This window comes from Stegostoma tigrinum, chromosome 12 (genome assembly GCF_030684315.1).
Source record: "Stegostoma tigrinum isolate sSteTig4 chromosome 12, sSteTig4.hap1, whole genome shotgun sequence".
In the NCBI taxonomy this organism is placed as follows: domain Eukaryota; kingdom Metazoa; phylum Chordata; class Chondrichthyes; order Orectolobiformes; family Stegostomatidae; genus Stegostoma; species Stegostoma tigrinum.
This window is the reverse complement of record NC_081365.1, coordinates 80196035-80220399: the sequence shown is the minus strand read 5'-3', so window position 1 is coordinate 80220399 and position 24365 is coordinate 80196035. Positions and strand designations below refer to the sequence as shown.

General features: G+C 41.7%; 1 protein-coding gene across 4 annotated transcripts in view; it reads right to left on the bottom strand.

Annotated features, from left to right (window-relative positions):
- Positions 1 to 24365, bottom strand: part of dgkh (diacylglycerol kinase, eta) — a 529882-nt gene that overhangs the window by 178169 nt on the left and 327348 nt on the right. For all 4 annotated transcript variants that reach the window (XM_048541055.2, XM_048541057.2, XM_048541059.2 and 1 more), the window contains 2 exons: positions 20428 to 20560; positions 719 to 825 (listed from right to left, as the gene is read on the bottom strand). In XM_048541055.2, coding sequence (XP_048397012.2) covers positions 719 to 825; positions 20428 to 20560 — 240 coding nt within the window. The remainder of the gene's footprint in view (positions 1 to 718; positions 826 to 20427; positions 20561 to 24365) is intronic.

Sequence of the window (24365 nt, the reverse complement as noted above, 5' to 3'; positions counted from 1 at the left end):
GTATAAGATCATGAGAGGCAATGGATAGGATGAATGCACACAGTCTTTTTCGCAGGGTTGAGGAATCGAGGACTAGAGGGCATCAGTTTAGGGGAGAAGGGGAAAGAATACATGGGAACCTGAGGGATAACTTTTTTTACACAGAGACTGGTATATGGGACGAGCTGCCGGCAGAAGTGGTTGAGGTGGAAACATTAATAACATTTAAAAGGTGTTTGGACAATACATGGTTAGGAAAGGTTTAGAAGGATATGGTTCAAGCGCAGGGAGAGAGGGTTGGCATGAATGGACATTTTGGTTGGCATGGACCAGTTTGGGCCAAAGGGTCTGTCTCCATGTTGACATCATGACTCTAATGGGGACCACAAACCGACTGTCAACTGTCAGGAAAACATTAATTTCCTTTACTCACAAGCATACTCACAATTAGAGCACACACAATGCAGCAGCCAATTTATGCATAGTAAACTCCCTTGAACAGCAATATAATGATAACCAGATCTTTTGTTTATGGTGTTATTTGGAGTATAGATATGCAATAGGGTTTCTCTTCTCTTTCAGAACACTTCCACAGGGAACACTGTATTCAACACCTCAGTTTGTTAAAACACCTTACTTCTAACTTCTTATCTATCAGCTAGAGGGGCCTTTCCACACAAGACGATGACAGCAGAAGGGCTACTTTTGGAGATGGTTATTTTTAAACTCTCATACCTACCCCATCCTCATCCTCGATGATATCTTTTCCAATTGACGCCAGGGTTGTCCATTTGCAGTTACTGATTGCCCTCACAGCACACCTCTTGTGGGCTTTGAACTTACAAACTGTAAAAAGAGACAAAGACAAACACCTGAGCAAAATCAAGCATTTCACCAACTCCATCATGGCCAAATTTAAATCATGATAGGGTAAATATTAAACAAAACAAAAAATATACATCGGTCATGAACTGAGACAGTGCAAATTTTTCCTTCCGGCTGGAGTAAAGTACAACCATCAGTGAAAATAAGAAAAATTTAACAAGCAGGGACATTCCTTCTTCTAACGTCAGATAACATGTATTTGTAATTTTAACTTTCAAGGGATTCAGATGTTACTGGCTACCATTTGGTTCCCATTCCCAACTGACCCTTGAGAAGATATGGTGACCTGGATTGAATGAGATGCCAATCAAGCTAAATTCCTCCCTAGAGCTGAATAGAAACTGAACGAGGGAAGCCATATAAATCAAAGAACCGAACAAGTGAGAGATGTGAAACAAACTAAAAGCAGAAATTAATGAGGAAAGTCAGCAGGTCTGACAGTATCTGTGGAGAAAGAAACAGCGTGAATGTTTCAATTTCTGTGACTCTCCTTTCGATCTGAATGCGCATAAGCGGAGAAACAGACAGATACAACACAGAAACAGACCCTTCAGACCAACTCGTCCATGCCGACCAAATATCCAACATAAATCTAGTTCCATTTGCCAGCATCTGGCCCATGTCTCTCTAAACCCTTCATGTACCCATCGAGATGATTTTAAATGTAATCGTACAAGCCTACACACTTCATCTGGCAGCTCCTTCCTTACAGACATCACCCTCTGTGTGAAAATGTTGCCCCTTAGGTCCCAATTTATATCTTTCCCTCACGTTAAATCTATGCCCTCTGGGTTTGGACTCCCCGACCCAGGGAAAATACCTTGTCCATACACCCTATCCATGCCCCTCATGGTTTTATAAACCTCTGCAAGATCACCCCTCAGCCTCCAATCTTCCAGGAAATATAGCCCCAGCCTAATCAGCCTCTCCCTATACCTCAAACTCTCCAACCCTGGAAACATCCTCATAATTCTCTGAACTCTTTCAAATTTCACAACATCCTTCCTATTGGAGGGAGACAAGAACTGCACGCAAACCCCAAAAGTGGCTGAAACAATGTCCTGTACAGCCGCAACATGACTTTCCAATTTCTGTATTCAATGCACTGACCAATGAAGGCAAGCATACCAAACACCTTCTTCACCATCCTATCTGCCTGTGACCCCACTTCCAAGTAACTATGAACCTGTACTCCAAGGTCTCTTTGTTCAGCAACACGCCTCAGGACCTTGTCATTAAATATCTAAGTCCTGCCCTGATTTGCCTTTCCAAAATGTAGCACCTCACATTTAATTAAATTCCATCTGCCACTCTTTGGCCCATTGGCCAATCTGATCAAGATCCCATGTATTCTGAAGGAAATTTCTTCGCTATCCATGACGCCTCCAATTTTAGTGTCATCTGAAAACTTACTAGCTATATCACTTATGTTCACATCCAAAACATTCATATAAATGATAAAAAGCAGTGGACCGAACACCGATCCTTGTGGCACACCGCTAGTCACAGGCCTCCAGTCTGAAAAGCAACCCTCTACCACTACCAGTGGTAGAGGAAGGTCTTCTACCTTCAAGCCGGTTCTGTACTCAAATCACTAGGTCTTCCTTTATTCCATATGATCTAACCTTGCTAACCATGGGGAACCTTGTCGAACGCCTTATTGAAGTCTATTTGATCACATCCCTCTGCACTCATCAATCCTCTTTGTTACTGCTTCAAAAAACTCAATCAAGTTAGTGAGACACAATTTTCCATGCACAAAGCCATATTGACCTCCTAATTTCCCTCTTAAGTGTACTTCTACTGCTGTTACACTCTTCTAGGAATTTATTTGATCTCTGCTGTCTATACCTGACATATATTTCTTTCTTGTTCAAAACGTCAATTTCTCTAGTCATCCAGCACTCCCTACACCTACTAGCCTTGCCCTTCACTCTTATAAGAACATACAGTCTCTGGACTCTTGTTACCTGCGAACATCTACCCCCAGTAAACTTTTTAAAGTTCTTGACTAATACTGTCAAAATTGATCTTCCTCTAATTTAGAACTTCAACTTTTAGATCAGTCTATCCTTTTTCAACACTATTTTAAAACTAATAGAATTATGGTCTCTGGCCCCAAAGTGCTCCCCCATTGACACCTTGGTCAGAGTCACAGAATAATACATCATAAAAACAGGCCCTTCGGCCCAAACTTGCCCATGCTGACCATGGTGCCCACTCAGCTGGTTACAGTTGTCTGAATTTAGTCCATATCCATTTAAACCCTCCTCTAAACTTTTGTTCCTGCCTCAGCCACTTTCACTGAAAGCCCATTCCACATTCACACCACTCTCTGCATGAAGAAGTTGCCCTGCAGATCCTTCTTAAATCTATCCCCTTACCTTAAACCTATGTCATCTAATTTTCAATTCCCCTTCCCTGAGAAAAAGACTATATGCATTCATCCTACCAATGTCCCTCATGATTTTATACACCTCAATAAGGCCACCCCTCATTCTCCTATGCTCCTAGGAATAAGGTCCTGGCCAATCTCTCCCTATAACTCAAGCCTACTAGTCCTCGTAAATCTCTCTTTGCACCACTTTCTAGTTTGATTACGTCTGTCTTATAACAGGGTGACCAAAACTGTACACAATACTCCAAGTGCAGCCTCACCAACAACGTATACAACTGGAACATAACATCCCAACTCCTGTACTCAATGCCTTGACCGATGAAGGCCAGCATGCTAAATGCCTTCTTCACCATGCTGTCTACCTGTGGCACTGCTTTCAATGAACTATGGACTTGTACTCCTAGGTCCCTCTGTTGCTCAACATTCGTCAGACCTTAGCATTTACTGTATAAGTCCTCAGTTGGTTTGACTTTCCAAAATGCAACACATCACGCTTATCTGTATTGAACTGCATTTGCCATTCCTCAGCGCACTTTCCTATCTGGTCAAGAATTCTCTGTAATTTTCAATAACCTCCTTCGCTATCAACAATACCTCCTGATTTTGCATCATCCGCAAACTTACTAATCATGCCTTGTACATTCACATCCAGATAATTTATGTAAATAACAAATAACAAAGGTGACAGCACCAACGCTTGTGGCACACAACTAGCCTCCAGCCTGAAAAACAACCTTCAACCATCACCCATCATCTGTTCTGCCTTATTTCACACGAGTAGGTCAAGTTTTGCTCCTTCTCTAGTAGGTACATCCACATACTGAATCAGGAAATGTTCTCGTACACACTTCACAAGTTCCTCTCCAAGCCCTTAACACTCTGGCGGTCCCAGACCTATGTACAGAAAATGAAAATCCCTTACCATAACTACTCTATTATTCTCACAGATAACTGATATCTCCTGACAAAACTGTGTTGCAATTTCACATTGACTATTACGTAGTCTATAGCAGAATTTGAACAAGGTTCAAATCCTTTACTTATTTCTCAGTTCGACTCAAATAACTCAAATATCCTCCCTAAATACAGCAGTAATATTATCCTTAATCAAAAACGCCATTCCCACACTCTCTTGCTGCCCTTTCTAGCCTTCCTTTAGCAACTAAATGCTGTAACATTAAGCTGCCAGTCCTGTCTACACTTGAGACATGTCTGCCATTGCTATGATATCCCAGTCCCAAGTTCACCCCCGCACCACTTAATAGTTTAAATCCTCCCAAGCAGCTCTAGCAAATCTCCTGATCAGTATATTAGTCCCCTTCCAATTCAGATATAATCCGTCCTTCCTACACAGGTCACTTCTACCCAATAAGAGATTCCAATGATCCAAAGATGTGAATAATGTACGCATTCATCTACTCTATCTTCCTATTCATACCCTCACTAGCTTGTGGCTCCAGGAGTAATCCAGCTATTACTAGCCTCCAGGCCTCCTTTTAAAATTCCTGCCTAACTTCCTATATTCTCTCCCCAGAATCTTGCCCTTATCTCCTCCTATGTCATCAGTTCCAATGTGTACAACAATCTTCTGCTGGTCCCTCTCACCTCTGAGAATATCCTGCACTGCTTCCAAGACATCCTTGATCCTGGCAGGAGGGAGGAAACACACCATTGTGTTGTCTCGCTGTTGGCTGTCTGTCTGTGCCTCTGACTAACAAGTCCCCTATCACGATCAACTGCTTGGAAACTGGCGTATCCCTTGTTGCATTACAACCAGTCTCAGTATTAGAAACCTTTGCTACGTTCCCGAGAGTCACTCACCCCCTACGTTTTCCATAACAGCATATTTGAATGAGATGGGAATAGCAACAGGATACTCCTGAACTACCTGCCTCCCTCTCCTACGTTTTCTGGAGGTCACCAATTTACCTGACTGTATCTTCAGTTTACCTCCATTCCTGAAACTGCTATCCTTCACACCCCCAGCTCCTGTAAATTCCTCATTGCCTCTAACTGCTGCTCCAACCAATCCATGCAATCCAATAGGATTCGCAATCAAGCACACTTCCTACAGATGTAACAGTAACATGGAAACTCTCCTTAATCTCCCACGTCCGACTAGAAGGACACATCATTCTACTAATGGTCATCTTTGCACCTTAACAATCTACAGTCCCAGAAAATAGCACAGTCTTACAGCTCTAAAAATGCTGCTCCAGACTGACTTAGTACCTACGTTTTTATATTTTTAAAGTTTAATCAAGAGATGATCTCAATAAAAACATACAATCGAAAAGAACCCACTCTACTGTTGTAGATTTACAAAAAAAACCTAGCACTTAGCTGCTCTCCTGCTGTGATCTTCCCACACACGTTCCTCCAAGGTCAGCTGTGAATTTCACTGTTTATTTTCTTAGACAAACTCCGATGTCCAGAGGTATGTGAAATCAGACAGCAGAGGCAGTAGCTGTGAAGGTTCACTGCTGGGTCAGACAGCAGTGTAGGTTTCTTTCTCGTTGATTCACTTCCACCATGTGGTCACTGCCTTTGTCTCCATTCCTCCTTTTTTAAAGTGTCATTGTTTACTTTTTCCCCAAAAGTTCCAAAACAATGCACCAGCTTATAAAACAATAATTACTGCTCCAAGAATTCGAGGAAATCAGCTCCAACACTGAAAATACCTCAAAAAAAGGAGCAGCTCTTATGACCACAATTCTTTCCCATCCTCCACCTTGAGTTACACAGAAATAACTCAGTTATTTTTTTATAGAAGTGAAAACAGACCTAAGTGATAGTCTGAATAATGAGACATTTTTCCCATTTGTTGAGGAATCATGATCAGAGGACACAGATTTCACACTAACACAAGATAGATTTCACTGAACTGCAAATATTTTTGCATACTGTGCTTTATTTCAGTATGGAATTAATTGGTTGGGAAAGATGAGCCAGTGACAAGACATGAAAGGGAACTTTAAGTTGGAGAGATTAGGTCAGCTCCTGCAGAACTCAACAAACTCGGCTCCCAGCAGAACAAAGCAATCCATTTGACCTGTTGCTAGCAGCAGCCTTAAAAGTTCATTTCCTCCACTACTGAAAATCTTGATTGCTGTGCTATCTCTCTGTCAGAGACACTGTGGCAAGTACTCCAATAGTAAGTGCCAAACCTATGTGCTCTTTACCACCTATAACAATGAGGCCAGCAACAGCAAGGTAACACACCACTTCTGTCAAATACACAAACTGACATGGAAATATAATCCATATTCTTTTGTCATCTTTGGTCAAAACACTGGAACTTTTCAACTCACACCACAGTGGGAGCATCACAGGCTACAACGGTTCAAGAAGTTGACTTACTATAACGATTACAAAGGCAGCTCTGAATGATCAACAAATGCCAACCTTGTCAGTCATACCCTCATCATGAGAATGTTTTTTTTGTTGAAAAACTAAGGATACAGTGTATATAGTGAGTTGTCTAATACTGTGTTTTCTGTCCTGCACTGATAGCTTCCTCCTTTTATAGACATTTCAACTGTTGTTTTTAAACGTAAACTGGGCCAATGAAAATATGTCAGACCACAAATCAGCAGTCATTTGGTCACGTAAAGTAATGAATAGGACTCTCAAAAAACTGCTACTTTGATGAAAGAGCAAGTCTGAGTTTAAGACATTGAGTGCCTTGTGTAAGATGAATAAATGAATAGGAAAAGTGCAATTTAAAATTCACACAGATGTAATCAGGGATCATAAAATCAAAGAGTAAAGAAGGCAGCTATTCAATCCATGATAATAAAATGTGAGGCTGGATGAACACAGCAGGCCAAACAGCATCTCAGGAGCACAAAAGCTGACGTTTCGGGCCTAGACCCTTCATCAGAGAGGGGGACGGGGAGAGGGAACTGGAATAAATAGGGAGAGAGGGGGAGGCGGACCGAAGATGGAGAGTAAAGAAGATAGGTGGAGAGAGTATAGGTGGGGAGGTAGGGAGGGGATAGGTCAGTCCAGGGAAGACGGACAGGTCAAGGAGGTGGGATGAGGTTAGTAGGTAGCTGGGGGTGCGGCTACGTTTCGGGCCTAGACCCTTCATCAGCAGTTCCCATTATCTCTGAAGCTATTCAATCCATTGTGCCTGTGCTGGTTCTTTGATAGAAACGTAAAATTAGTCACATAACCCTTCTCTTTTCCCACAGTCCTCCATGTGAAGCATATACCTAAGTTTATTTTTCAAATTGCTCCTGCATTCGCTTCCTGGCTCTTTCTGGTAGAAAATTCAGGAATGTAACAGTTCACATTATTAAAAAAAAATTAGTGAATATCTCAGCAGGTCAATCTCATGAACTTTCGGCTAAAGACACATACACTTTTCATATATTTCATGTAAAAGTCAAACTTTCTACTTACAGCTGAAAAATCCAAACCCTCTTATCACTACTCGCCACTGAAGTCAAACTTATCCTTAGCAAGAAAGCTACTTAAACCTTAAAACGACACACTATTGAAGGCGGTTCCTTCAGCTCCTCATGTCTGTACACGTATTTCTGAATTGGTTTGCACTATTGTTGGGAGTGCGTTTGCTGGGAAAAGTCTCCCACCTGGCAGTTCTGTCATGGTGAGATAATGGAAGAGGATTAATTTTAACCTCTCCAAAACGTTGCCTGTGTAGAAGTCAATGTCTAAATTGTTGAATAAAAATTTAGTCCTAGAAATGCAATTTTCTCTCAACTATGTACTGTAATTTAATTGTCTCCCTGCTGAGTATTGAGCCTCTTATCACAAGAAATTGATAGAATGCCTATTTTGGGGCGGCATAATGGTTGCATGGCTGTCTCACTGCACTACGGACCAGAGTGCAATTCCACCCTCAGGCAATTGTCTGTGTGGAGTTTGCATAATCTCATGTCTCCATGGGCTTCCTCTGGGTGCTTCAGTTTCTTCCCAAAGTCCAAAAATGAGCAGGTTGAGTGGATTGGGCATGCAAAATCGCCTACCAGTGTCCAAGAATGTGCAGGCTGGGTTGGTTAGCCATGGGAAATGCAGGGTTGCGAGAACAGGGTGAATCTAGGTGGGACGCTCTTTGGAGGGTCGGTGGGGACTAGATGGGCTGAAAGGCCTGCTTCCACACTGGAGGTATTCTATGAACAGTCTCGAAAAGGAATCTTCATACTTTTGAACACATCTATTGAATGTTCTCTTAACCACTCCTGGAAAACTTCTGCAGTTCCTCTACACTACCAAAGTCGCACATTCCTCCTACCATTCAGGAAATCCCTTCTTGCACACTTCTCTTGACATTCGTCCTAAAGCTAGAAGTGGACATACTATTCTAGTTGATGGCTAGCCAGCGCTTCATAACGTTCCAGCTTTTGTAATCGAGGACTCGACTTATAAAGTTCACTGTAAGGATGTTCTTCAACCTGCCCTATTTGACCCTTGAGGTCTTGTGGCCTCTGTGCCTTGTCCATTGCCATTTCTTTTATCTGAAAGTAATTCAACATGCTAGTCTGCAAGATGTCAATCTGTCCACTAGATGGGGGCAACACAGCAATATAGTTCTCACAAAAAGTTCGGACTTTAAAGTTAACCTTTACAGACTCTGACCAACTCAACTGTTTATTTCCAGCATCTTCTACTTCGTCTCAGTGCTGAAATGCTCCAGCCTCAATGTGACTACAGTTATGAGTGACAGAGCAGAAAACAATGCATTAAAAAGGAAAAAGGAAGATTACAACATGGTTTGAAAGCACTGAACCACAACCATGAGCATATACCAGGAGATATGGGTTGCTTTCCAGGGTTACAGGATTGTTAAACAAAAGTGCGGCAATCAGCCAGGATCCATGACAAAACAAGGTGAGCTGGTTTCAGAGAAACAGAGGAGCTTCATCAAAATAGATTCTGAGCGATAGCTCGCAAAATCTTTAACTTTCTGGTTTCCAGTAGACTTTCTAGCCAAACCAGAATTGCCTTCCCCCCTAGAACAAATTGAAAAAAAGCTTAAAAAGGAGGGGTTAATGCAGAGGTGATGCCACTAGACCGTAATCCTTAGGCCCAGGCTAATGCACTTGGAGACGGGATCCACATCCTTCCACGACAGGCAGTAAAATTTAAATTCAAATTAAGTTAGAATTAAAAGTTTTGGAAGATTTAAAAAAAAGTAGTGTAATGTTTGATTTTGGTAAAATCTGATCTGGATCACTGATGTCCGTCAAGGAAGAAAATCTGCCATCATTGTCTGGTCTGGGTTCAAACACACAGTAATGTCGTTGATTCTCTCTGAAATAGCTTAGCATGTCATCAGTTGTATCAAGCCACTATGAAATCTGATAACTGGCAGGAAATGGGTGGACCACTTGGCGAACACTGAGGCATCGGCAACAGCAATGGCAAACCCGACCCCTGCTGCGCTGCACGGCCCTTCTTATCAACATCGGGGAGGTGATACCAAATCTGAGACAGCTTGTCCACAAACTCTGTACTCACTAAATGATACAAGACCATAGGATATGGGAGAAGAATTAGGCCATTCTGCCAATCAAGTCTGTACCACCATTCGATTATGTTGACATATTTCTCAAACACATGCTTCTGACTTCTTCCAGTATAACTTCATCCCACTTTCTAGTCAAGAACCCATCTATCTCTGTCTGAAAGACACCCAGTGGTCTGGCCTATATATGGCTCCATAACCACAGCAATATGACTGATTCTCAATTGCCTTTTGTGCAATAAATGCTGGACTATCCAGTGATATCCGCATCCTGTGAACAGTTGTGGGATCCACAACCAGTTGAGGAAAGCAGTGCTAGTTACTAGGAGGCAACATGAAACAGTTTTAATTCCAAGGAAAGAAAATCCCAATGGTTATCCAACCCAAGTTAGCCTGAGAAACTTTCTTGAATCATTGCAATTACAACTTGCTTTTAAATAATGAATTTGATGCAAGACAACATCCCAATCTGCTGAACTGCATAAAGAGACATTAGATGCTTAGCGAAAAGGTTAAGGAATGCCTTCAAGGAGGAAAGAGAGAGAGGCGGAGAGGTTTATGGAGGAAATTTCAGACATTAAGACCAAGATTGCCAAAGACACAGGCACGAACTTGTGAAGTGATGAAAATGATCTGTTTACTCTAAGTGGTTTCATCAAAGTGTGGCTTACATGCCACTTCAGAGAACAGTCAAAATTTAAGTGTTGTTGAGACTTGAATCATGCTCAGCCCTTCCCTAATAAACAAATGCTGGAAATACATCAGGTGAGTTAGCATTTACAAATAGAAAAGACAGGTCAGTAAGAGTGTTCTGGTGATCAGCCAGTAGCGTAATATCCTTTACCACTGGCTTCTCTTTAATGCCCTGATAGCTTTGGGAATTCAGGCTCTTTCTGTAATTTTCTCAGGTCACTGGGAAAAGTGATACATTTCCCTGGTTGGTGAAGAGGGAGGCAGTCACGTACAATGTCACTCTAACTTGTGCTATCAGATATGACTAATGCCGTTTTAGCAGTGAAAGAAGATCTGGTAACATTCCCTCACCCCATCGATATACCCCAAAACACAGACACACACAGACAGACACACACCCACAGACTTAGAGGTTCAGCAGCAACATCCGGAATTGCCACCCACCTGTGGCTCAGTCTGTCACGAGCCCACAGCCAGCCAAGATCTGTAGGGACCAGGAGTCACCGTCTAGGATTGCCTTGTAGAACAGTGTAGTAGATGGCTGCGCTTCGTAAAGTAGCCTGTCAAGAACCTCTGGTGCTGCGTTGAATAGGACTGGCTCAACCAGAGGGAGCCCATACCTTGCCAGAAAGAGTTGCCACAATCAATGCATATCTGAATCCCCTTGTCACCAGATCTTTGGCTGTCTTGGTCTTAATGTCTGAAATTTCCTCCATAAACCTCTCCGCCTCTCTCTCCTTCCTCCTTGAAGGCACTCCTTAACCTTTTCGCTAAGCATCTAATGTCTCTTTATGCAGTTCAGCCGATTGGGATGTTGTCTTGCATCAAATTCATTATTTAAAAGCAAGTTGTAATTGCAAAGATTCAAGAAAGTTTCTCAGGCTAACTTGGGTTGGATAACCATTGGGATTTTCTTTCCTTGGAATTTAAACTGTTTCATGTTGCCTCCTAGTAACTAGCACTGCTTCCCTCAACTGGTTGTGGATCCCACAACTGTTCACAGGATGCGGATATCACTGGATAGTCCAGCATTTATTGCACAAAAGGCAATTGAGAATCAGTCATATTGCTGTGGTTATGGAGCCATATATAGGCCAGACCACTGGGTGTCTTTCAGACAGAGATAGATGGGTTCTTGACTAGAAAGTGGGATGAAGTTATACTGGAAGAAGTCAGAAGCATGTGTTTGAGAAATATGTCAACATAATCGAATGGTGGTACAGACTTGATTGGCAGAATGGCCTAATTCTTCTCCCATATCCTATGGTCTTGTATCATTTAGTGAGTACAGAGTTTGTGGACAAGCTGTCTCAGATTTGGTATCACCTCCCCGATGTTGATAAGAAGGGCCGTGCAGCGCAGCAGGGGTCGGGTTTGCCATTGCTGTTGCCGATGCCTCAGTGTTCGCCAAGTGGTCCACCCATTTCCTGCCAGTTATCAGATTTCATAGTGGCTTGATACAACTGATGACGTGCTAAGCTATTTCAGAGAGAATCAACAACATTACTGTGTGTTTGAACCCAGACCAGACAATGATGGCAGATTTTCTTCCTTGACGGACATCAGTGATCCAGATCAGATTTTACCAAAATCAAACATTACACTACTTTTTTTTAAATCTTCCAAAACTTTTAATTCTAACTTAATTTGAATTTAAATTTTACTGCCTGTCGTGGAAGGATGTGGATCCGTCTCCAAGTGCATTAGCCTGGGCCTAAGGATTACGGTCTATTGGCATCACCTCTGCATTACCCCCTCCTTTTTAAGCTTTTTTTCAATTTGTTCAAGGGGCGAAGGCAATTCTGGTTTGGCTAGAAAGTCTACTGGAAACCAGAAAGTTAAAGATTCTGTGAGCTACCGATCAAAATCTACTTTCATGAAGCTATTCTCTAAAACCAGCTCACCTTGTTTTGCCATGGATCCTGGCTGATTGCCAGCAATGCTGGCTTGGCCACTGTCAATTTCCCATCTCCAGTTGACCTTGAGAAGATGGTGAGCTCACTTCCTGCACTGCTGCAGCCCATTTGGAAGTAGATCCAGAATACTGTTAAGGAAGAAGTCCCAGAAGTTTGAACTAGCAGCATTGAAAAAATTGCAGTATATTTCCAAGGTGCAATGTAACATGAAGTGAAATTTACAGTTAGTGCTCTTCCAATGTTTCTGCTGCCCTTGTCCTTCTAGATGGTAGTGGTTGTGGGCATGGACAGTGCTGTTGAAAACTGTATTTAAAGAACTAAATTATAAGGTAGGTTGCACAAACTAAACATGTATTCCACTGGGTATAGAAAATGAAAGAGTGATTCAAATGTGACACTTATAATGATTAAAGGATTAAATAGGATAAAGAAACTGTTTTTTCCAGCGACATAACCCTGAACAAGGTGTCAAATCATCAAATTTGAGTTTGGCTAGTTAGCAGTAATATCAGGAAGTAGTTTTTCACACATAATGCTGACCAGGGGCAATTGGAAATTTTAAAAATTAAAGCTGATGTATTTTCTTTGCTGGGTGTTGAGGAATATGGAACCAATGGGAGTCAACTGGAGTTAAGCTGCAGATCAGTCATCATCTAACCGTCTAAGGGAATAGGCTGATGGCTGAAAGTCCACCTTCTAGGCTTGTGCTCCAAGTCATAAAGTAGTAGTTATTTTTTCCATTTTGTAAAACAACAGAAAATACTGATAAAAACTCAATTGTTCAGACAGTGTCTGTGCAGAATGGGAAGCATAATTAACATTTCAGGTAAAGACCTGTGAAGACCACATTTTATCTAATCCTTTTATTTTTGGTGGTGGCCTACTGCTCTGAACCCAGGAGATTGTGCAAAGAGGTGACTCCAGTTTTAAAAATCATGTTGGCTGGAGCGCATTGTGAATTGTACACAATGTTTCAATCCCTTGAACACAGAAAATAAATGCAAACGGAACAGAGCCTACGTGCTGTGAACTAGGGACCAGAGCTTGACGAGAACATATTGAGTAGTTCGTGACCAGGTGACCAAGGCTTGTGTGGGACTGGTGCAGCAGAAACAACTAGCATCACACAGAAAGCATCTAAAACCTCTGTGTTCTCTCTCTTGTATGGAGGTGCCAGAAATAAGATCAATCTGTCCAGGGCGCATTCTCAGTTAAACTTAAAATTAAACATGTCAGAGTTCAAACACTGTGTCAACATTGAATAATTTGAAACAAACCAAAATAAAACAACTCAATGATTTCCACCGTCTATCCTAGTATTATTGAAACACGTTCATGTAAAGCATCACTAGCTAGGACAGCATTTACTGCCTAGACGGCAGTTAAGAGTCAGCCAAATTGCTGTGGGTCTGGAGTCACATATAGGTCAGATCAGGTAAGGACAGCAGTTTCCTTTTCTAAAGAACATTAGTGAACCTTTAGGGGTTTTCTGACAATTGACAACATTTTCATGACCACCACTGGTCTCTTAATTGCAGATTTATAAACATGGCAGAATTTTTTGTATTCACTCGTCGGATGAGCGCATCACTAGCTGAGCCAACAATTACTCTCATCCCTAGGTGAATTGCTGCAGTCACCTGCCGTAAGTTAATCCACATTGCCCTTAGGGACGGATTTCAGGATTTTGGCCCAGACACAGTGAAGCAATGGCAAAATATTTCCAAGTCAGGATGGGAAATGTCTTGGAGGGGAACTTGCAGATGATAGTGTTCCCATGTATCCGCTGCCTTTGTTCTTCTGGATGGAAATGGTCATGGGGTTGGAAATTCTGTCTAAGAATCTTTGGTTAATTTCTGCAGTGCATCTTATAGGTAGTACACACTGCTGCTACTGAGCATCGGTGGTGGAGCGAGCGGATATGTGTGGAATTGGTGCCAATCAAGTGGGTTGTTTTATCCTGGATGGTGTCAAGCATTAAGTGTTGCTGGAGCTGCATCCAGACAGACAAGTGGGCAGTATTCCATCACAATCCTGACCTGTGCCTTGCAGATGGTGGACAGGATTTGGGAGAGTGAGGTGGTGACTTACTTGCCACAGTATTCCAAGCCGCTGACTTGCTCTTACAGCCACTACATTTGTATGTCAAGCCGACTTGAGTTTCGTGTCAATGGCAACCTTGAGGATGTTGATTGTGGGGGAATCAGTGGTGGTAACACCATTGATTGTTAAAGGGCAGTCCTTTTCTCTCTCAGGAGATGGTCATTGCCTGGCATTTGAGTGGCACAACTCTTATTTGCCACTTGTCAGCCCAAGTCTGGACACTGTCCAAATCTTGTTGCATTTCAACATGTGCTCTGTCAGTATTTTGAATCATGAATGATGCTCATCATTGCACAATGATTGACAAGTATCCCCACTTCTGACCTTATGATGGAGAGGAGGTCATTGCAAAGCAGCTGAAGAAGTTTGGGACTCTGACACTACACTGAGGAACTCCTGTGGACATGTTCTGGAGCTGAGATGACTGACCTTCAACAAGCACAAATATTTTCCTTTGTGCCAGGTATTGCTCCAACCAGCAGAGAGTTTGCCTTCTGATACTCAATGATTCCAGTTTTGCTTGGCTCCTTTAAGCCACATTTGGTTGAATGTTGTCTCGATGTCAAGGGCTGTCACTCTTATCTTGCCTCTGGAATTCAGTTCTTTTGTTCATGTTTGAGCCAATGCTGCAATGAGGTCAGGAGCTGAGTGGCACTGGCAAAACCCAAAGTGGTGGTATCACTAAACAGGTGCTGCTTGATAGCACGATTAATGACACTTCCTATTTCTTTACTGATAATCCAGAGTAGGCTGATGGGGCAGTAACTGGCTGGATTGAATTGGTTCTGTTTTTCTTATTTCGGACACACCTAGACAATTTTCAATGTTGTCACGCAGATGTTAGTGTTGTAACTGTAGTGGAAGTGAATCAAGGTCTGAAGCACTTAATGGGATGTCAGGGCCCATAGCTTTTCCAGCATCCAGTGCCTCCAACAGTTTATTGATATCATGCGGAGTAAACTGGATTGGCTGAAGACTGGTATCTGTGATACTGGAGACTTCTAGAGCAGATTGCCACGGATCATCGATCAATTCAAACCCCGGATCCCAGAACATTACCTACCCTGGTCTCAGGATTGACAGTCTAACAATATTACCACTAGGTCGTCAGTTCCCCCTTGGAGTAGTAACTGTATTTCCTTTCAGCACCATCAACATTGATGTCTTGTTGGTCTGTGCCTGTGTTTTTGTGAAGGGGGAGGAAGTTTATAAAGGGGTAGACTTTAAGTTATGGAGTGATAATATAGCAATTTAGTAGGTCATCATAGACCTTTCATCAGATTTGGGTACAATAAAAAACAGAAATGCAATCAGTTTTGGCCAAAGAATGGGAGGGTCAAGGATACAAGGAATCCCTGTGATAGTGTGAAGACAAAAGAGATTGAGTGGGAAGAGTTTGTCCTTCAGGGACAAAGGGAATGGTGATGGGGCAAGAACCCAGAGAAATAAAAGCTATGCTGATGATAGATGTTGCTGATTCAAAGAGAGAAAAGAATCCCAAACGGAGACTGACATCATGGTCTGAAGATGTTGAACTCAAGATTAAGTTCAGAAGGCCGAAAATTGAGATGCTGTTCTTGAAGCTTATTTTAGAGTCTTACAATAGTGATGCTGCAAGCCAAGAACAGTGATGTCACTATGAGACAAAGTGGAGAATTAAAATGATAGTCTAACGGAATTCCAGGATCAAGCCTGTGGATTTACAGTGGTGTTCCTTGAAGTGGCCATCCAATCTGTTTCTCAAACAGCAGTCTAGATGAGACAACATAAGGAGCAAATAAAGTAGGCTAATTGAATGATTGAAAGAAGTACTTGTAAACCTCTACCACACCTGGAAGAATGAATGGTGTTATAAGAAGAGGTAAAACAATGAGTTGCTCTGCATTATATAGTTTTGACAAAAGGTCTTCGACCTGAAACTTGCTGCGTGAAATCCTGAGAACTTCGATAATTTTCTATTTTCATTTCAGATTCCCAGCATCTCCAGTATACCGCTTCACTGTTACATCTCAGGATTTTAGTTTCAAGTGAAATGTGCCATGACAGTGATGCAAGATATAAATAGCACAGGATGGTTGTTTAACTACTCGTCATGGGACTGTCACAAGAGCTTTACAGTTTTGTCATAAATTCTGATTTAAAACTTTGAAATTTTGTGAATATTTTCAATTTATTTTTAGTTAGGGTTCCTTCTCACTTCAAACATCACTAGGGAATCACAGTTAAGAACAAAGATTTTCATTTCCCCAAGATTAAAATAAATACTGAGTCAGAATGCTTGAACATAAAATATGGTCTTCTGAATTGCAAGTGGCTCAGTGGTGAAACAAGACACAAGCACGTGATGAGAAAATTGAATGCATCACTTCTTCAAAGAACACAATGAGGTCTGTCCAAATGTATTCTAAGCAACGAACAAGCATTTATCAGATCAGCTGTAATTCCCCATTCGCACATCAATGTTGTTAAGGTTAAAAAATTGCTCTCAGATAACGGAATGAATTCTCTTGTCACTTCCAACACCGATGTCGTCATATCTATCAGCCAAGACCATATGGGAATAAGACATTTTGACATTTAATTATCTCTATCCAATCCTCCTTCCACTTTATTAAATAAATTGGTTAAATCACTGTCACATTATGTCTTGTCACTCAGTGAGCAGTGAGAGCTGAGTGCAGAACTCAGCCATCTAATAATGTCCTAGGTGAGCTAGGATTTAAACTGAGCCGAATTCTTTAATTTGATTGAACTTTTAAAAAAAATTCCATCCATGTATGATGAAACAATTCCTATGAACCTGCTGGAGCAACCAGCTATCAACATACAGGTTGTACAAAACATCAGATGGTCAGCAAAGAATATGCCTTTCAGAGGATCGAATGGAATGCTTTGATGCACAGAGAGATCCGGGTGTTCAGGTCCACTGTTCCCTGAAAGTGACAACACAGGTCAAAAGAGTGGTCAAGGCGGCATATGGTACGCTTTCATTCATCGGGCAGGGTACTGAGTACAAGAGTTGGCAGTTCATGTTGCAACTGTACAGGACTTTGGTTCAACCACATTACCAAAAGGATGTGGATGCTCTGGAGAGGGTGCAGAGGAGATATGCCAGGATGTTGCCTGGTATGGAGGGCGCTAGCTATGAAGAGAGGTTGAGTGGATTAGGATTATTTACATTAGAGAGACAGAGGGGGGGATTGAGGGGGGACCTGAATGAGGTCTACAAAATCATGAGGGGTATAGAAAGGGTAGATAGCAAGAAGCTTTTTTCCCCAGACTGGGGGACTCAATTACTAGGGGGTCATGATTTCAAGGTGAGAGGGTAAAAGTTTAAGGGAGATATGTGTGGAAAGTTCTTTACGCAGAGGGTGGTGGGTGCCTGGAACGCGTTGCCAGTGGAGGTGGTAGAGGCGGGCATAATAGAGTCATTTAAGATGTATCTAGACAGATGCATGAATGGGCAGGGAGCACAGAGATACAGATCCTTGGAAAAAAGGAGACAGGTTTAGACAGAGGATTTTGATCGGTGCAGGCTTGGAGGGCCAAAGGGCCTGTTCCTGTGCTGTAATTTTTTTTTACCTTTGTTCTTCTCAGACATGTAGAACACACTTGTGTTTGGTATCCAGAATTATGTCATTGTCAAAGCTCTGATTCAATGGGGAGCTGAGCCAGACTGGAAGCTCAGTCACTGAGTGTGCTGGAGACAGAAATCAATGGATTTCTGGGGAATCGTGATGGCAAGGGAAATGGAAACAGCACAGGAAATTGGCACTGAAGCAGACAATCAGCCACGATCAAATGGTGGAGCAGGCTTTATGGGATGAATGTCATACTCCTGTTCCTATGTTCCTAACTTACTTTTACACAGCTCATTTGACATCCTTAAGGTATTCCAAAGCATTTGGCAGCCCATTAATTACTTTTGACATGCAGTCATTGCTGTCAAATGCAGTCAAGGCAAGACTGTGTATAAAACTGGTTCCCAAAAACAACATGAATGCAGTTTTGTTTGGAGTGTAATTATTAGTAAGACAATAGGGGAACATTCCCAGCGTCCAAATAGTGTCGTGTGAACTTTTACCATATATTTGGGATGACAACTTGTCTAAGCTGTGGCTCAGGACGTCATATTCTTGCCTCTAACTCAAGTTTGAGGGTTGAGGTCTCAACCCCAGAGTCTTGAACAAACATGAACTTCTAAATTGATGCCCCGATGCAGTAGAGGTATCATCTTTCAGATCCGACATTAAACCAAAGCTCTGTCGCTGCCTTCTTATAAGATGTCAGAGGTTTCATTCAATACTTCAAAGAACAGAAGGGATCTGGCCAAAAGTGAGCCTTGGGAATTAGAGATTGTGAAAGGTGCTATTTTGACACAAGTCCTTCTTTCTTGGTATAATTCATCTAAAAAAGGCAATTCACGAGTGCATGACTGCATCTGTACTATACTAAAGTTGCTCTTGTTCTCATTAATATTTTCAGTCACAATGTCTGTGTGCAGATATTACTTCAGTTTAATAATTGATCAAAGGAATCAACTTGTTCTGGGCTTGAAAATGCAGACAAAAGTAAATTCTACAAAGAAAGAAGTTTCATTTTCTACACTCCCTTATCCTGTTCTCATTCCATCCTGAAAGAAATACAGTCACAGTAGTTAGGTTGCCTTGCAACAGCAATGAAAAGTAGCAGCATCCCTGATTGCAATTGGAATAGGCAAATTATATCAGGGAGACCGGCCATCCACATTTTACAAGACTGGCCTATAATCTGCATTACTATTCTGTGGGTTGCCTGATGCGTTATTTGTCAACTATTTCTTTGTGTAGCAATAGGAGACAGGAGTCTCCTCTTGTTACTGCTACGCATCTTTGTTGTTGGATTTTTACTCAGCGACACCAGAGGAACAGATGGTGAGTTGATTGATGACTGGTGGAGTTACATAAAGAATGGAAGGAGGTACTTCTTTGCTTCTGCTATTTTCTAACCTATTCACAATGTAGGAATTGATTTTCATTTAGCTACTTGTTGAGTATATGATAAGGAGTTAAGAGCTATTCTGTTCCTAAGATTTAAATTAGCACAGGTACGTTTGGTAGGTTAACAAAATATGTTAAAAAGAAATTAATGAAATAATTGACCAATTAACTGAAACACATTAAGGATAGGAGGAGAAGCTACAGCATGTGGAAACTCCAGACATCAATATGATCCAGGATAATATCAGTTCAGAGCTTATGTGCTGGAGGCTGAAGGAGAGGCGCTGAAACACATCAGGAAGCTGGAACATTACCTTGATTCTCTGTAATGGGGCACATGGCTCAGGTAATAATCCATAGATAATCCAGAATTTTGAGATTCTGCTTTGCAGTAGCAACAGAAGTGTGACTACAAGTGAAATAGCTAAGGGAACCCAGGGGAGGGGAAAGCAGGAGTCTTGGTCTTTTCAATTGTCCAATAGGTGTAAGGTTCTCTCAGCCTGTTTGAATGAGATTGAGGGCTGCAATGTTTGGCACAGTAGCTCAGTGGTTAGCACAGCTGCCTCACAACTCCAGGGATATGGGTTCAATTCCAGTCTGAGGTAACTGTTTGCGTCATGTTTGCACATTCTCCCCGTATCTGTCTGTGCTACCAGCATGTGGTGCAGTTTCCTCCCACAGTCCAAATATATGCAGATTAGGTGGAGTGGCCATGCTAAATTGTTCGTAAAAGTGTAAAAGGACATACAGGTTAGGTAGATTAGCCATGTGAAGTTAGAAAATAGAGTAAGGGGGCTGGATCTGGGTTGGATGCTCTTCGGAGGGTCAGTGTAGACACAAGGGGTCAAATGGCGTCTTTCCACCTTGTGGGGATTCAGTACCTAGCTCTTCATGCCGACTATGCCAAGCCTGTTTCTTTACCCTGCCTATGTCACACATTTCACATATCTCACTGAAGTGCTGTTAAGCATGGCTATTTACCTTCACAGGAAAGTCCATGAGAAGTGACGCCAGATAGACTTTCTCGGCAAACATTGCAGAATGTAGGTCGGGCATGGGAACAGGCGTACCAGTTATGCATCCCTGAGAAATGCTCCACGTTAAACTGTGCAGTCTGGCAGAGGAGAAAGCAGGTCTGTTTACCAGCGTAAATTCACAAAGCGTACAAAATTCCAAGATTTTCCCCAAATTGTTAAAAATATTTGTCAAAAGCTACTTACGAAATCAGTTTATTTCAATACAATTGTTTTCCAAATACAGTGACACCTTACATTTCCATCTATATACACGAAGAGTTAATACAGACTGAAAAATTCTAAATGGATCACCAATATATCATTAACTCTTTTGAGTAAAGAAACAAAATATCATATCTAAAGGTTCAAAATTATAACTGATATACATATGAAATACTTGCCTTGACAAGCCGAGGCATAGAGGTTAAGAGCAGGCAGTTTGTCCTGGAACTGTACAAAACATTGGCAAGGCTATAAGCTAGATTATTTTGTGCTGTTCTAGAATCCACATTATAGGAGGGATGTGACAGCACTGGAGAGGGTCAGAGGAGATTTAACAAGATGTTGCCTGGACTACAGAGTTTCATTCCACGAAGACAGATTTTGACATACAATGGGTTCTCTTCCTGAGATCAAAGAAGAGTGAGAGGGGACATGATTGAGAATTGAGGGGTATAGAAAGGCTAGACAAGAACAAATATTTCTTTTTCGGGGATAGATGAATGCCTGAGTGATGGATTTAAGGTCAGGGATAGATTAAGGTCAGGGGTAGGAAGGCTAAGAGGAGATGTGAGAAAAAACATTTCCACCCAAGAGGGTGGTGATAATCTTAAATTCATTGCTTATATGGGTGGTTACAGGATTACAGGATCGGGTGAGTAAAGTGCGATTTAAGTACTTGATAAGCCATGATCATATTGAACAGCAAGACAGTCTTAACAGGCTGAAGGGCCTACTCCAGATCCTACATACAGCATACGAGATACGCCCAGTAGCTGACCCCGCTAACCTGTTTCGCCTTTCAATAAATCCTCATTCCAAACTTAACCCCAGTTCTTTTGATTCACTTTGTTACCATTGCCTTATCCAACTCAAAAATTTATTACATACATCAATGTGAAGCACAGAGGTGGACCCGATTGAGGCGTATATATTATGAGGGGCTTGGACAGGGTGAATACAAAACCAGCTGATCCTCGTAGTTGAGGGGTCAATAACAAGGAGGTAAAACTGTAAAGTGAAAGGCTGCATTTGAGTGTTAGAGGGGATTTGAGGGAAATCTTTTTCTCCCAAAGGGTGGTATCAGCATTTGAAGTGACAAAACATTCAAGGTGTGAAACTGAGTGTGGGAAAGTAGGATGAGTCTGGGTAGTATACACGTGATCAGCTCAACAGCCTCTTCTGTAATTACATGAATAGATCATCCAAAATCTGAGATAGAGAATTCAAAAATTTTTCAGTCTTTTGAGTAATGCAATTTCTCCTCTGCTCAGTCCTCCATGGCCAATCCCTAACCCTCAGAGCCCTCTGGTTGTTAGTTCTCCAGACAGGAGGAAAAGCCTTTCAGCACGTGTCCTGTTTGAACTCTATGTATCAATATGATTGCATCTGCATCAATGTTCCACAGGTTACAGGTCCTTTCAACTCACTGGATTATATGAGACAGATGGCAAAGAAACAGGCATTAACATCTTGAACAAAAACAAAGTTGCTGGAAAAGCTCAGATAGTCTGGCAGAATCCATGGACGAGAAAACAGAGTTAACGTTTTGGGTCCGATGACCCTTCCTCAGAACTGATGGTGGCTGGGAAAACGCCAGTTTATGTGCAGAAAATAGGGACTGAGTAGGGTAGGGAGTAAACGATAGGATAGAGCCACTAATATCATCACTGAACAATTGCAGCATAAGAAGCCATTCTGCGCATCATGTCTCTACTGGGTCTCCACAGCAATTTATTTCACGGTATTCTCCCACCTACTCCATGTAACCTTACACATTCTTCCTTTTCACATGCTAATCCAATTCCCTCTTAAATCCTTTGACTGAACTCCATCAATCCTTGCTGGCAACTCTGCCTCAAACCCACCCCTTGTCTTCTCATCTAAATCCACCACTGAACCCCATACCTTCATTTCTCAGAATCACCTAAGTCTTACAGAACACAAGGAAGCCATTCAGCCCATTGTACCTGCATGAGTCTACATTCCCTTTGAGGTCACTTTGGATTCTCCGCACATGTTAACTTCTAACTCAGCTTCGCTTCATCAACAAACAACACTGGATCCCATTCTCTAGGTCGTGAATATGGATAATAAATAGCTGATTTCCTCCACTGATCCTCATGGTTTTCCACTAGTTCCACTCTGCCATCCCAAAAAAGATCAATTAATTTCTATGCTCTGTTTTCTATCCATTAACCAATTGTTAGGCCCTGACCCATGAGACTTTCTCTTGTGCAACAAGTTCCTGTGTGGCAGCTTCTTAAATGCCTTCTGAATATCTAAATATTCTGTACTCCCAACACCTGTGGGGTCCCCTCTAGGCAACATACTATCATGCCTTGGAACTAGATCATCATTCTTTCATTGTTGCTGCATCAAAATACTGGAGCTCTCTCTTCAATGGCAATGTGGGTCTACCTAACCTTAAGGACTGTGGTGGTTCAAGAACAATAAATACTTGCCCCACCTGCATCGAGTGAAAGAAATTGAAAAATCAGTTTTGCTTCAACAACCCTGCTAATTATACCCTCAAAACACTCCAGCAGGTCTGTCAAACATGATTAGTCTTTTGTAAACCCATGTTGGCAGCCTAATCATATGGCAATTTTCCAGGGGCATTGTTGCTATGGTGTTAATAATAGATTATTGGGAATTCCATGTTCAGCAGCGAGTGCATCTGACTCAAAACTCATGCAGTCTGACCTCTGTGTCCAAATTTTCCATCTGTTTCTATTTCGCAGATGGATTCTGTCAGAGTACAAAAATGGTAATAAAAAAAGCTTTGAAGAAGATTTCTATTTCATTGTATAAAGAGGCTTCCAATCAGCCACGCCAAACATGAATAGTTTGTTTATCTCTATCATTAATATTGTGGAACAGACGAGAGATTATGAAAAAGGTCGATGGCCGAATACCTATAAGGTTTTAGAACAGCAAAATTTTAGTTTTAGAATAAATAATTCCCATTCAATTTCAACAAATTTTAATTATAAATTATAAATTATTGCACTTTTAGAAATATTGCACTGTTTCCTACTGAAAAAAACTGGTAAGCTTTCAAATCAATTCACTGTGCGCTCAATCAAGTAAGAGTTATACACCTAGCAGCAGACATTATGGGATTACTGAATATTCCATGTCACTGTCACAGCATAATTCTGCTCAGAAGGCACTGGGTGCCACAAATACAACTTCTTTTAACACTAGCTGTCCTTTACCGCCTCATCCTAACTGCAATTCCTCACTTAGGAAACTGGAATTGCAGGAGCCCATTCAGCATCTTGAGCCTGTCTTGCCATTCAATGAGATCACCAAACTCCCTCAATCTGCCTTATTCTGTATCAATTAAAAAGGGATTTCTGCAACTTTCTCATCACTTCTACCTCTCTGTATTCCTGCAGATGTTTAATTGTGGGCTAACTTCACCAAAGTTCCAGGACAGTGGGTTGGAGAATGGGAGTTAGACCTCATTATGTCCAAATTACAGCATCCCAATTTTCCAAGTCACAGGCATCTGACAAATAGGGTGTGTGAAGCTTCCAACTGCCCCCTAGTCAATCAGCTCAGAACCAATTCATTCGCCCAACCACAGGCAGCCTCTTTCAACTGAAGACAACTTCAGGCATGGGAAAGTAGAATTCTAGTGCCTCAGATCTGCAATAGCAAGAAAACCACTCGCCT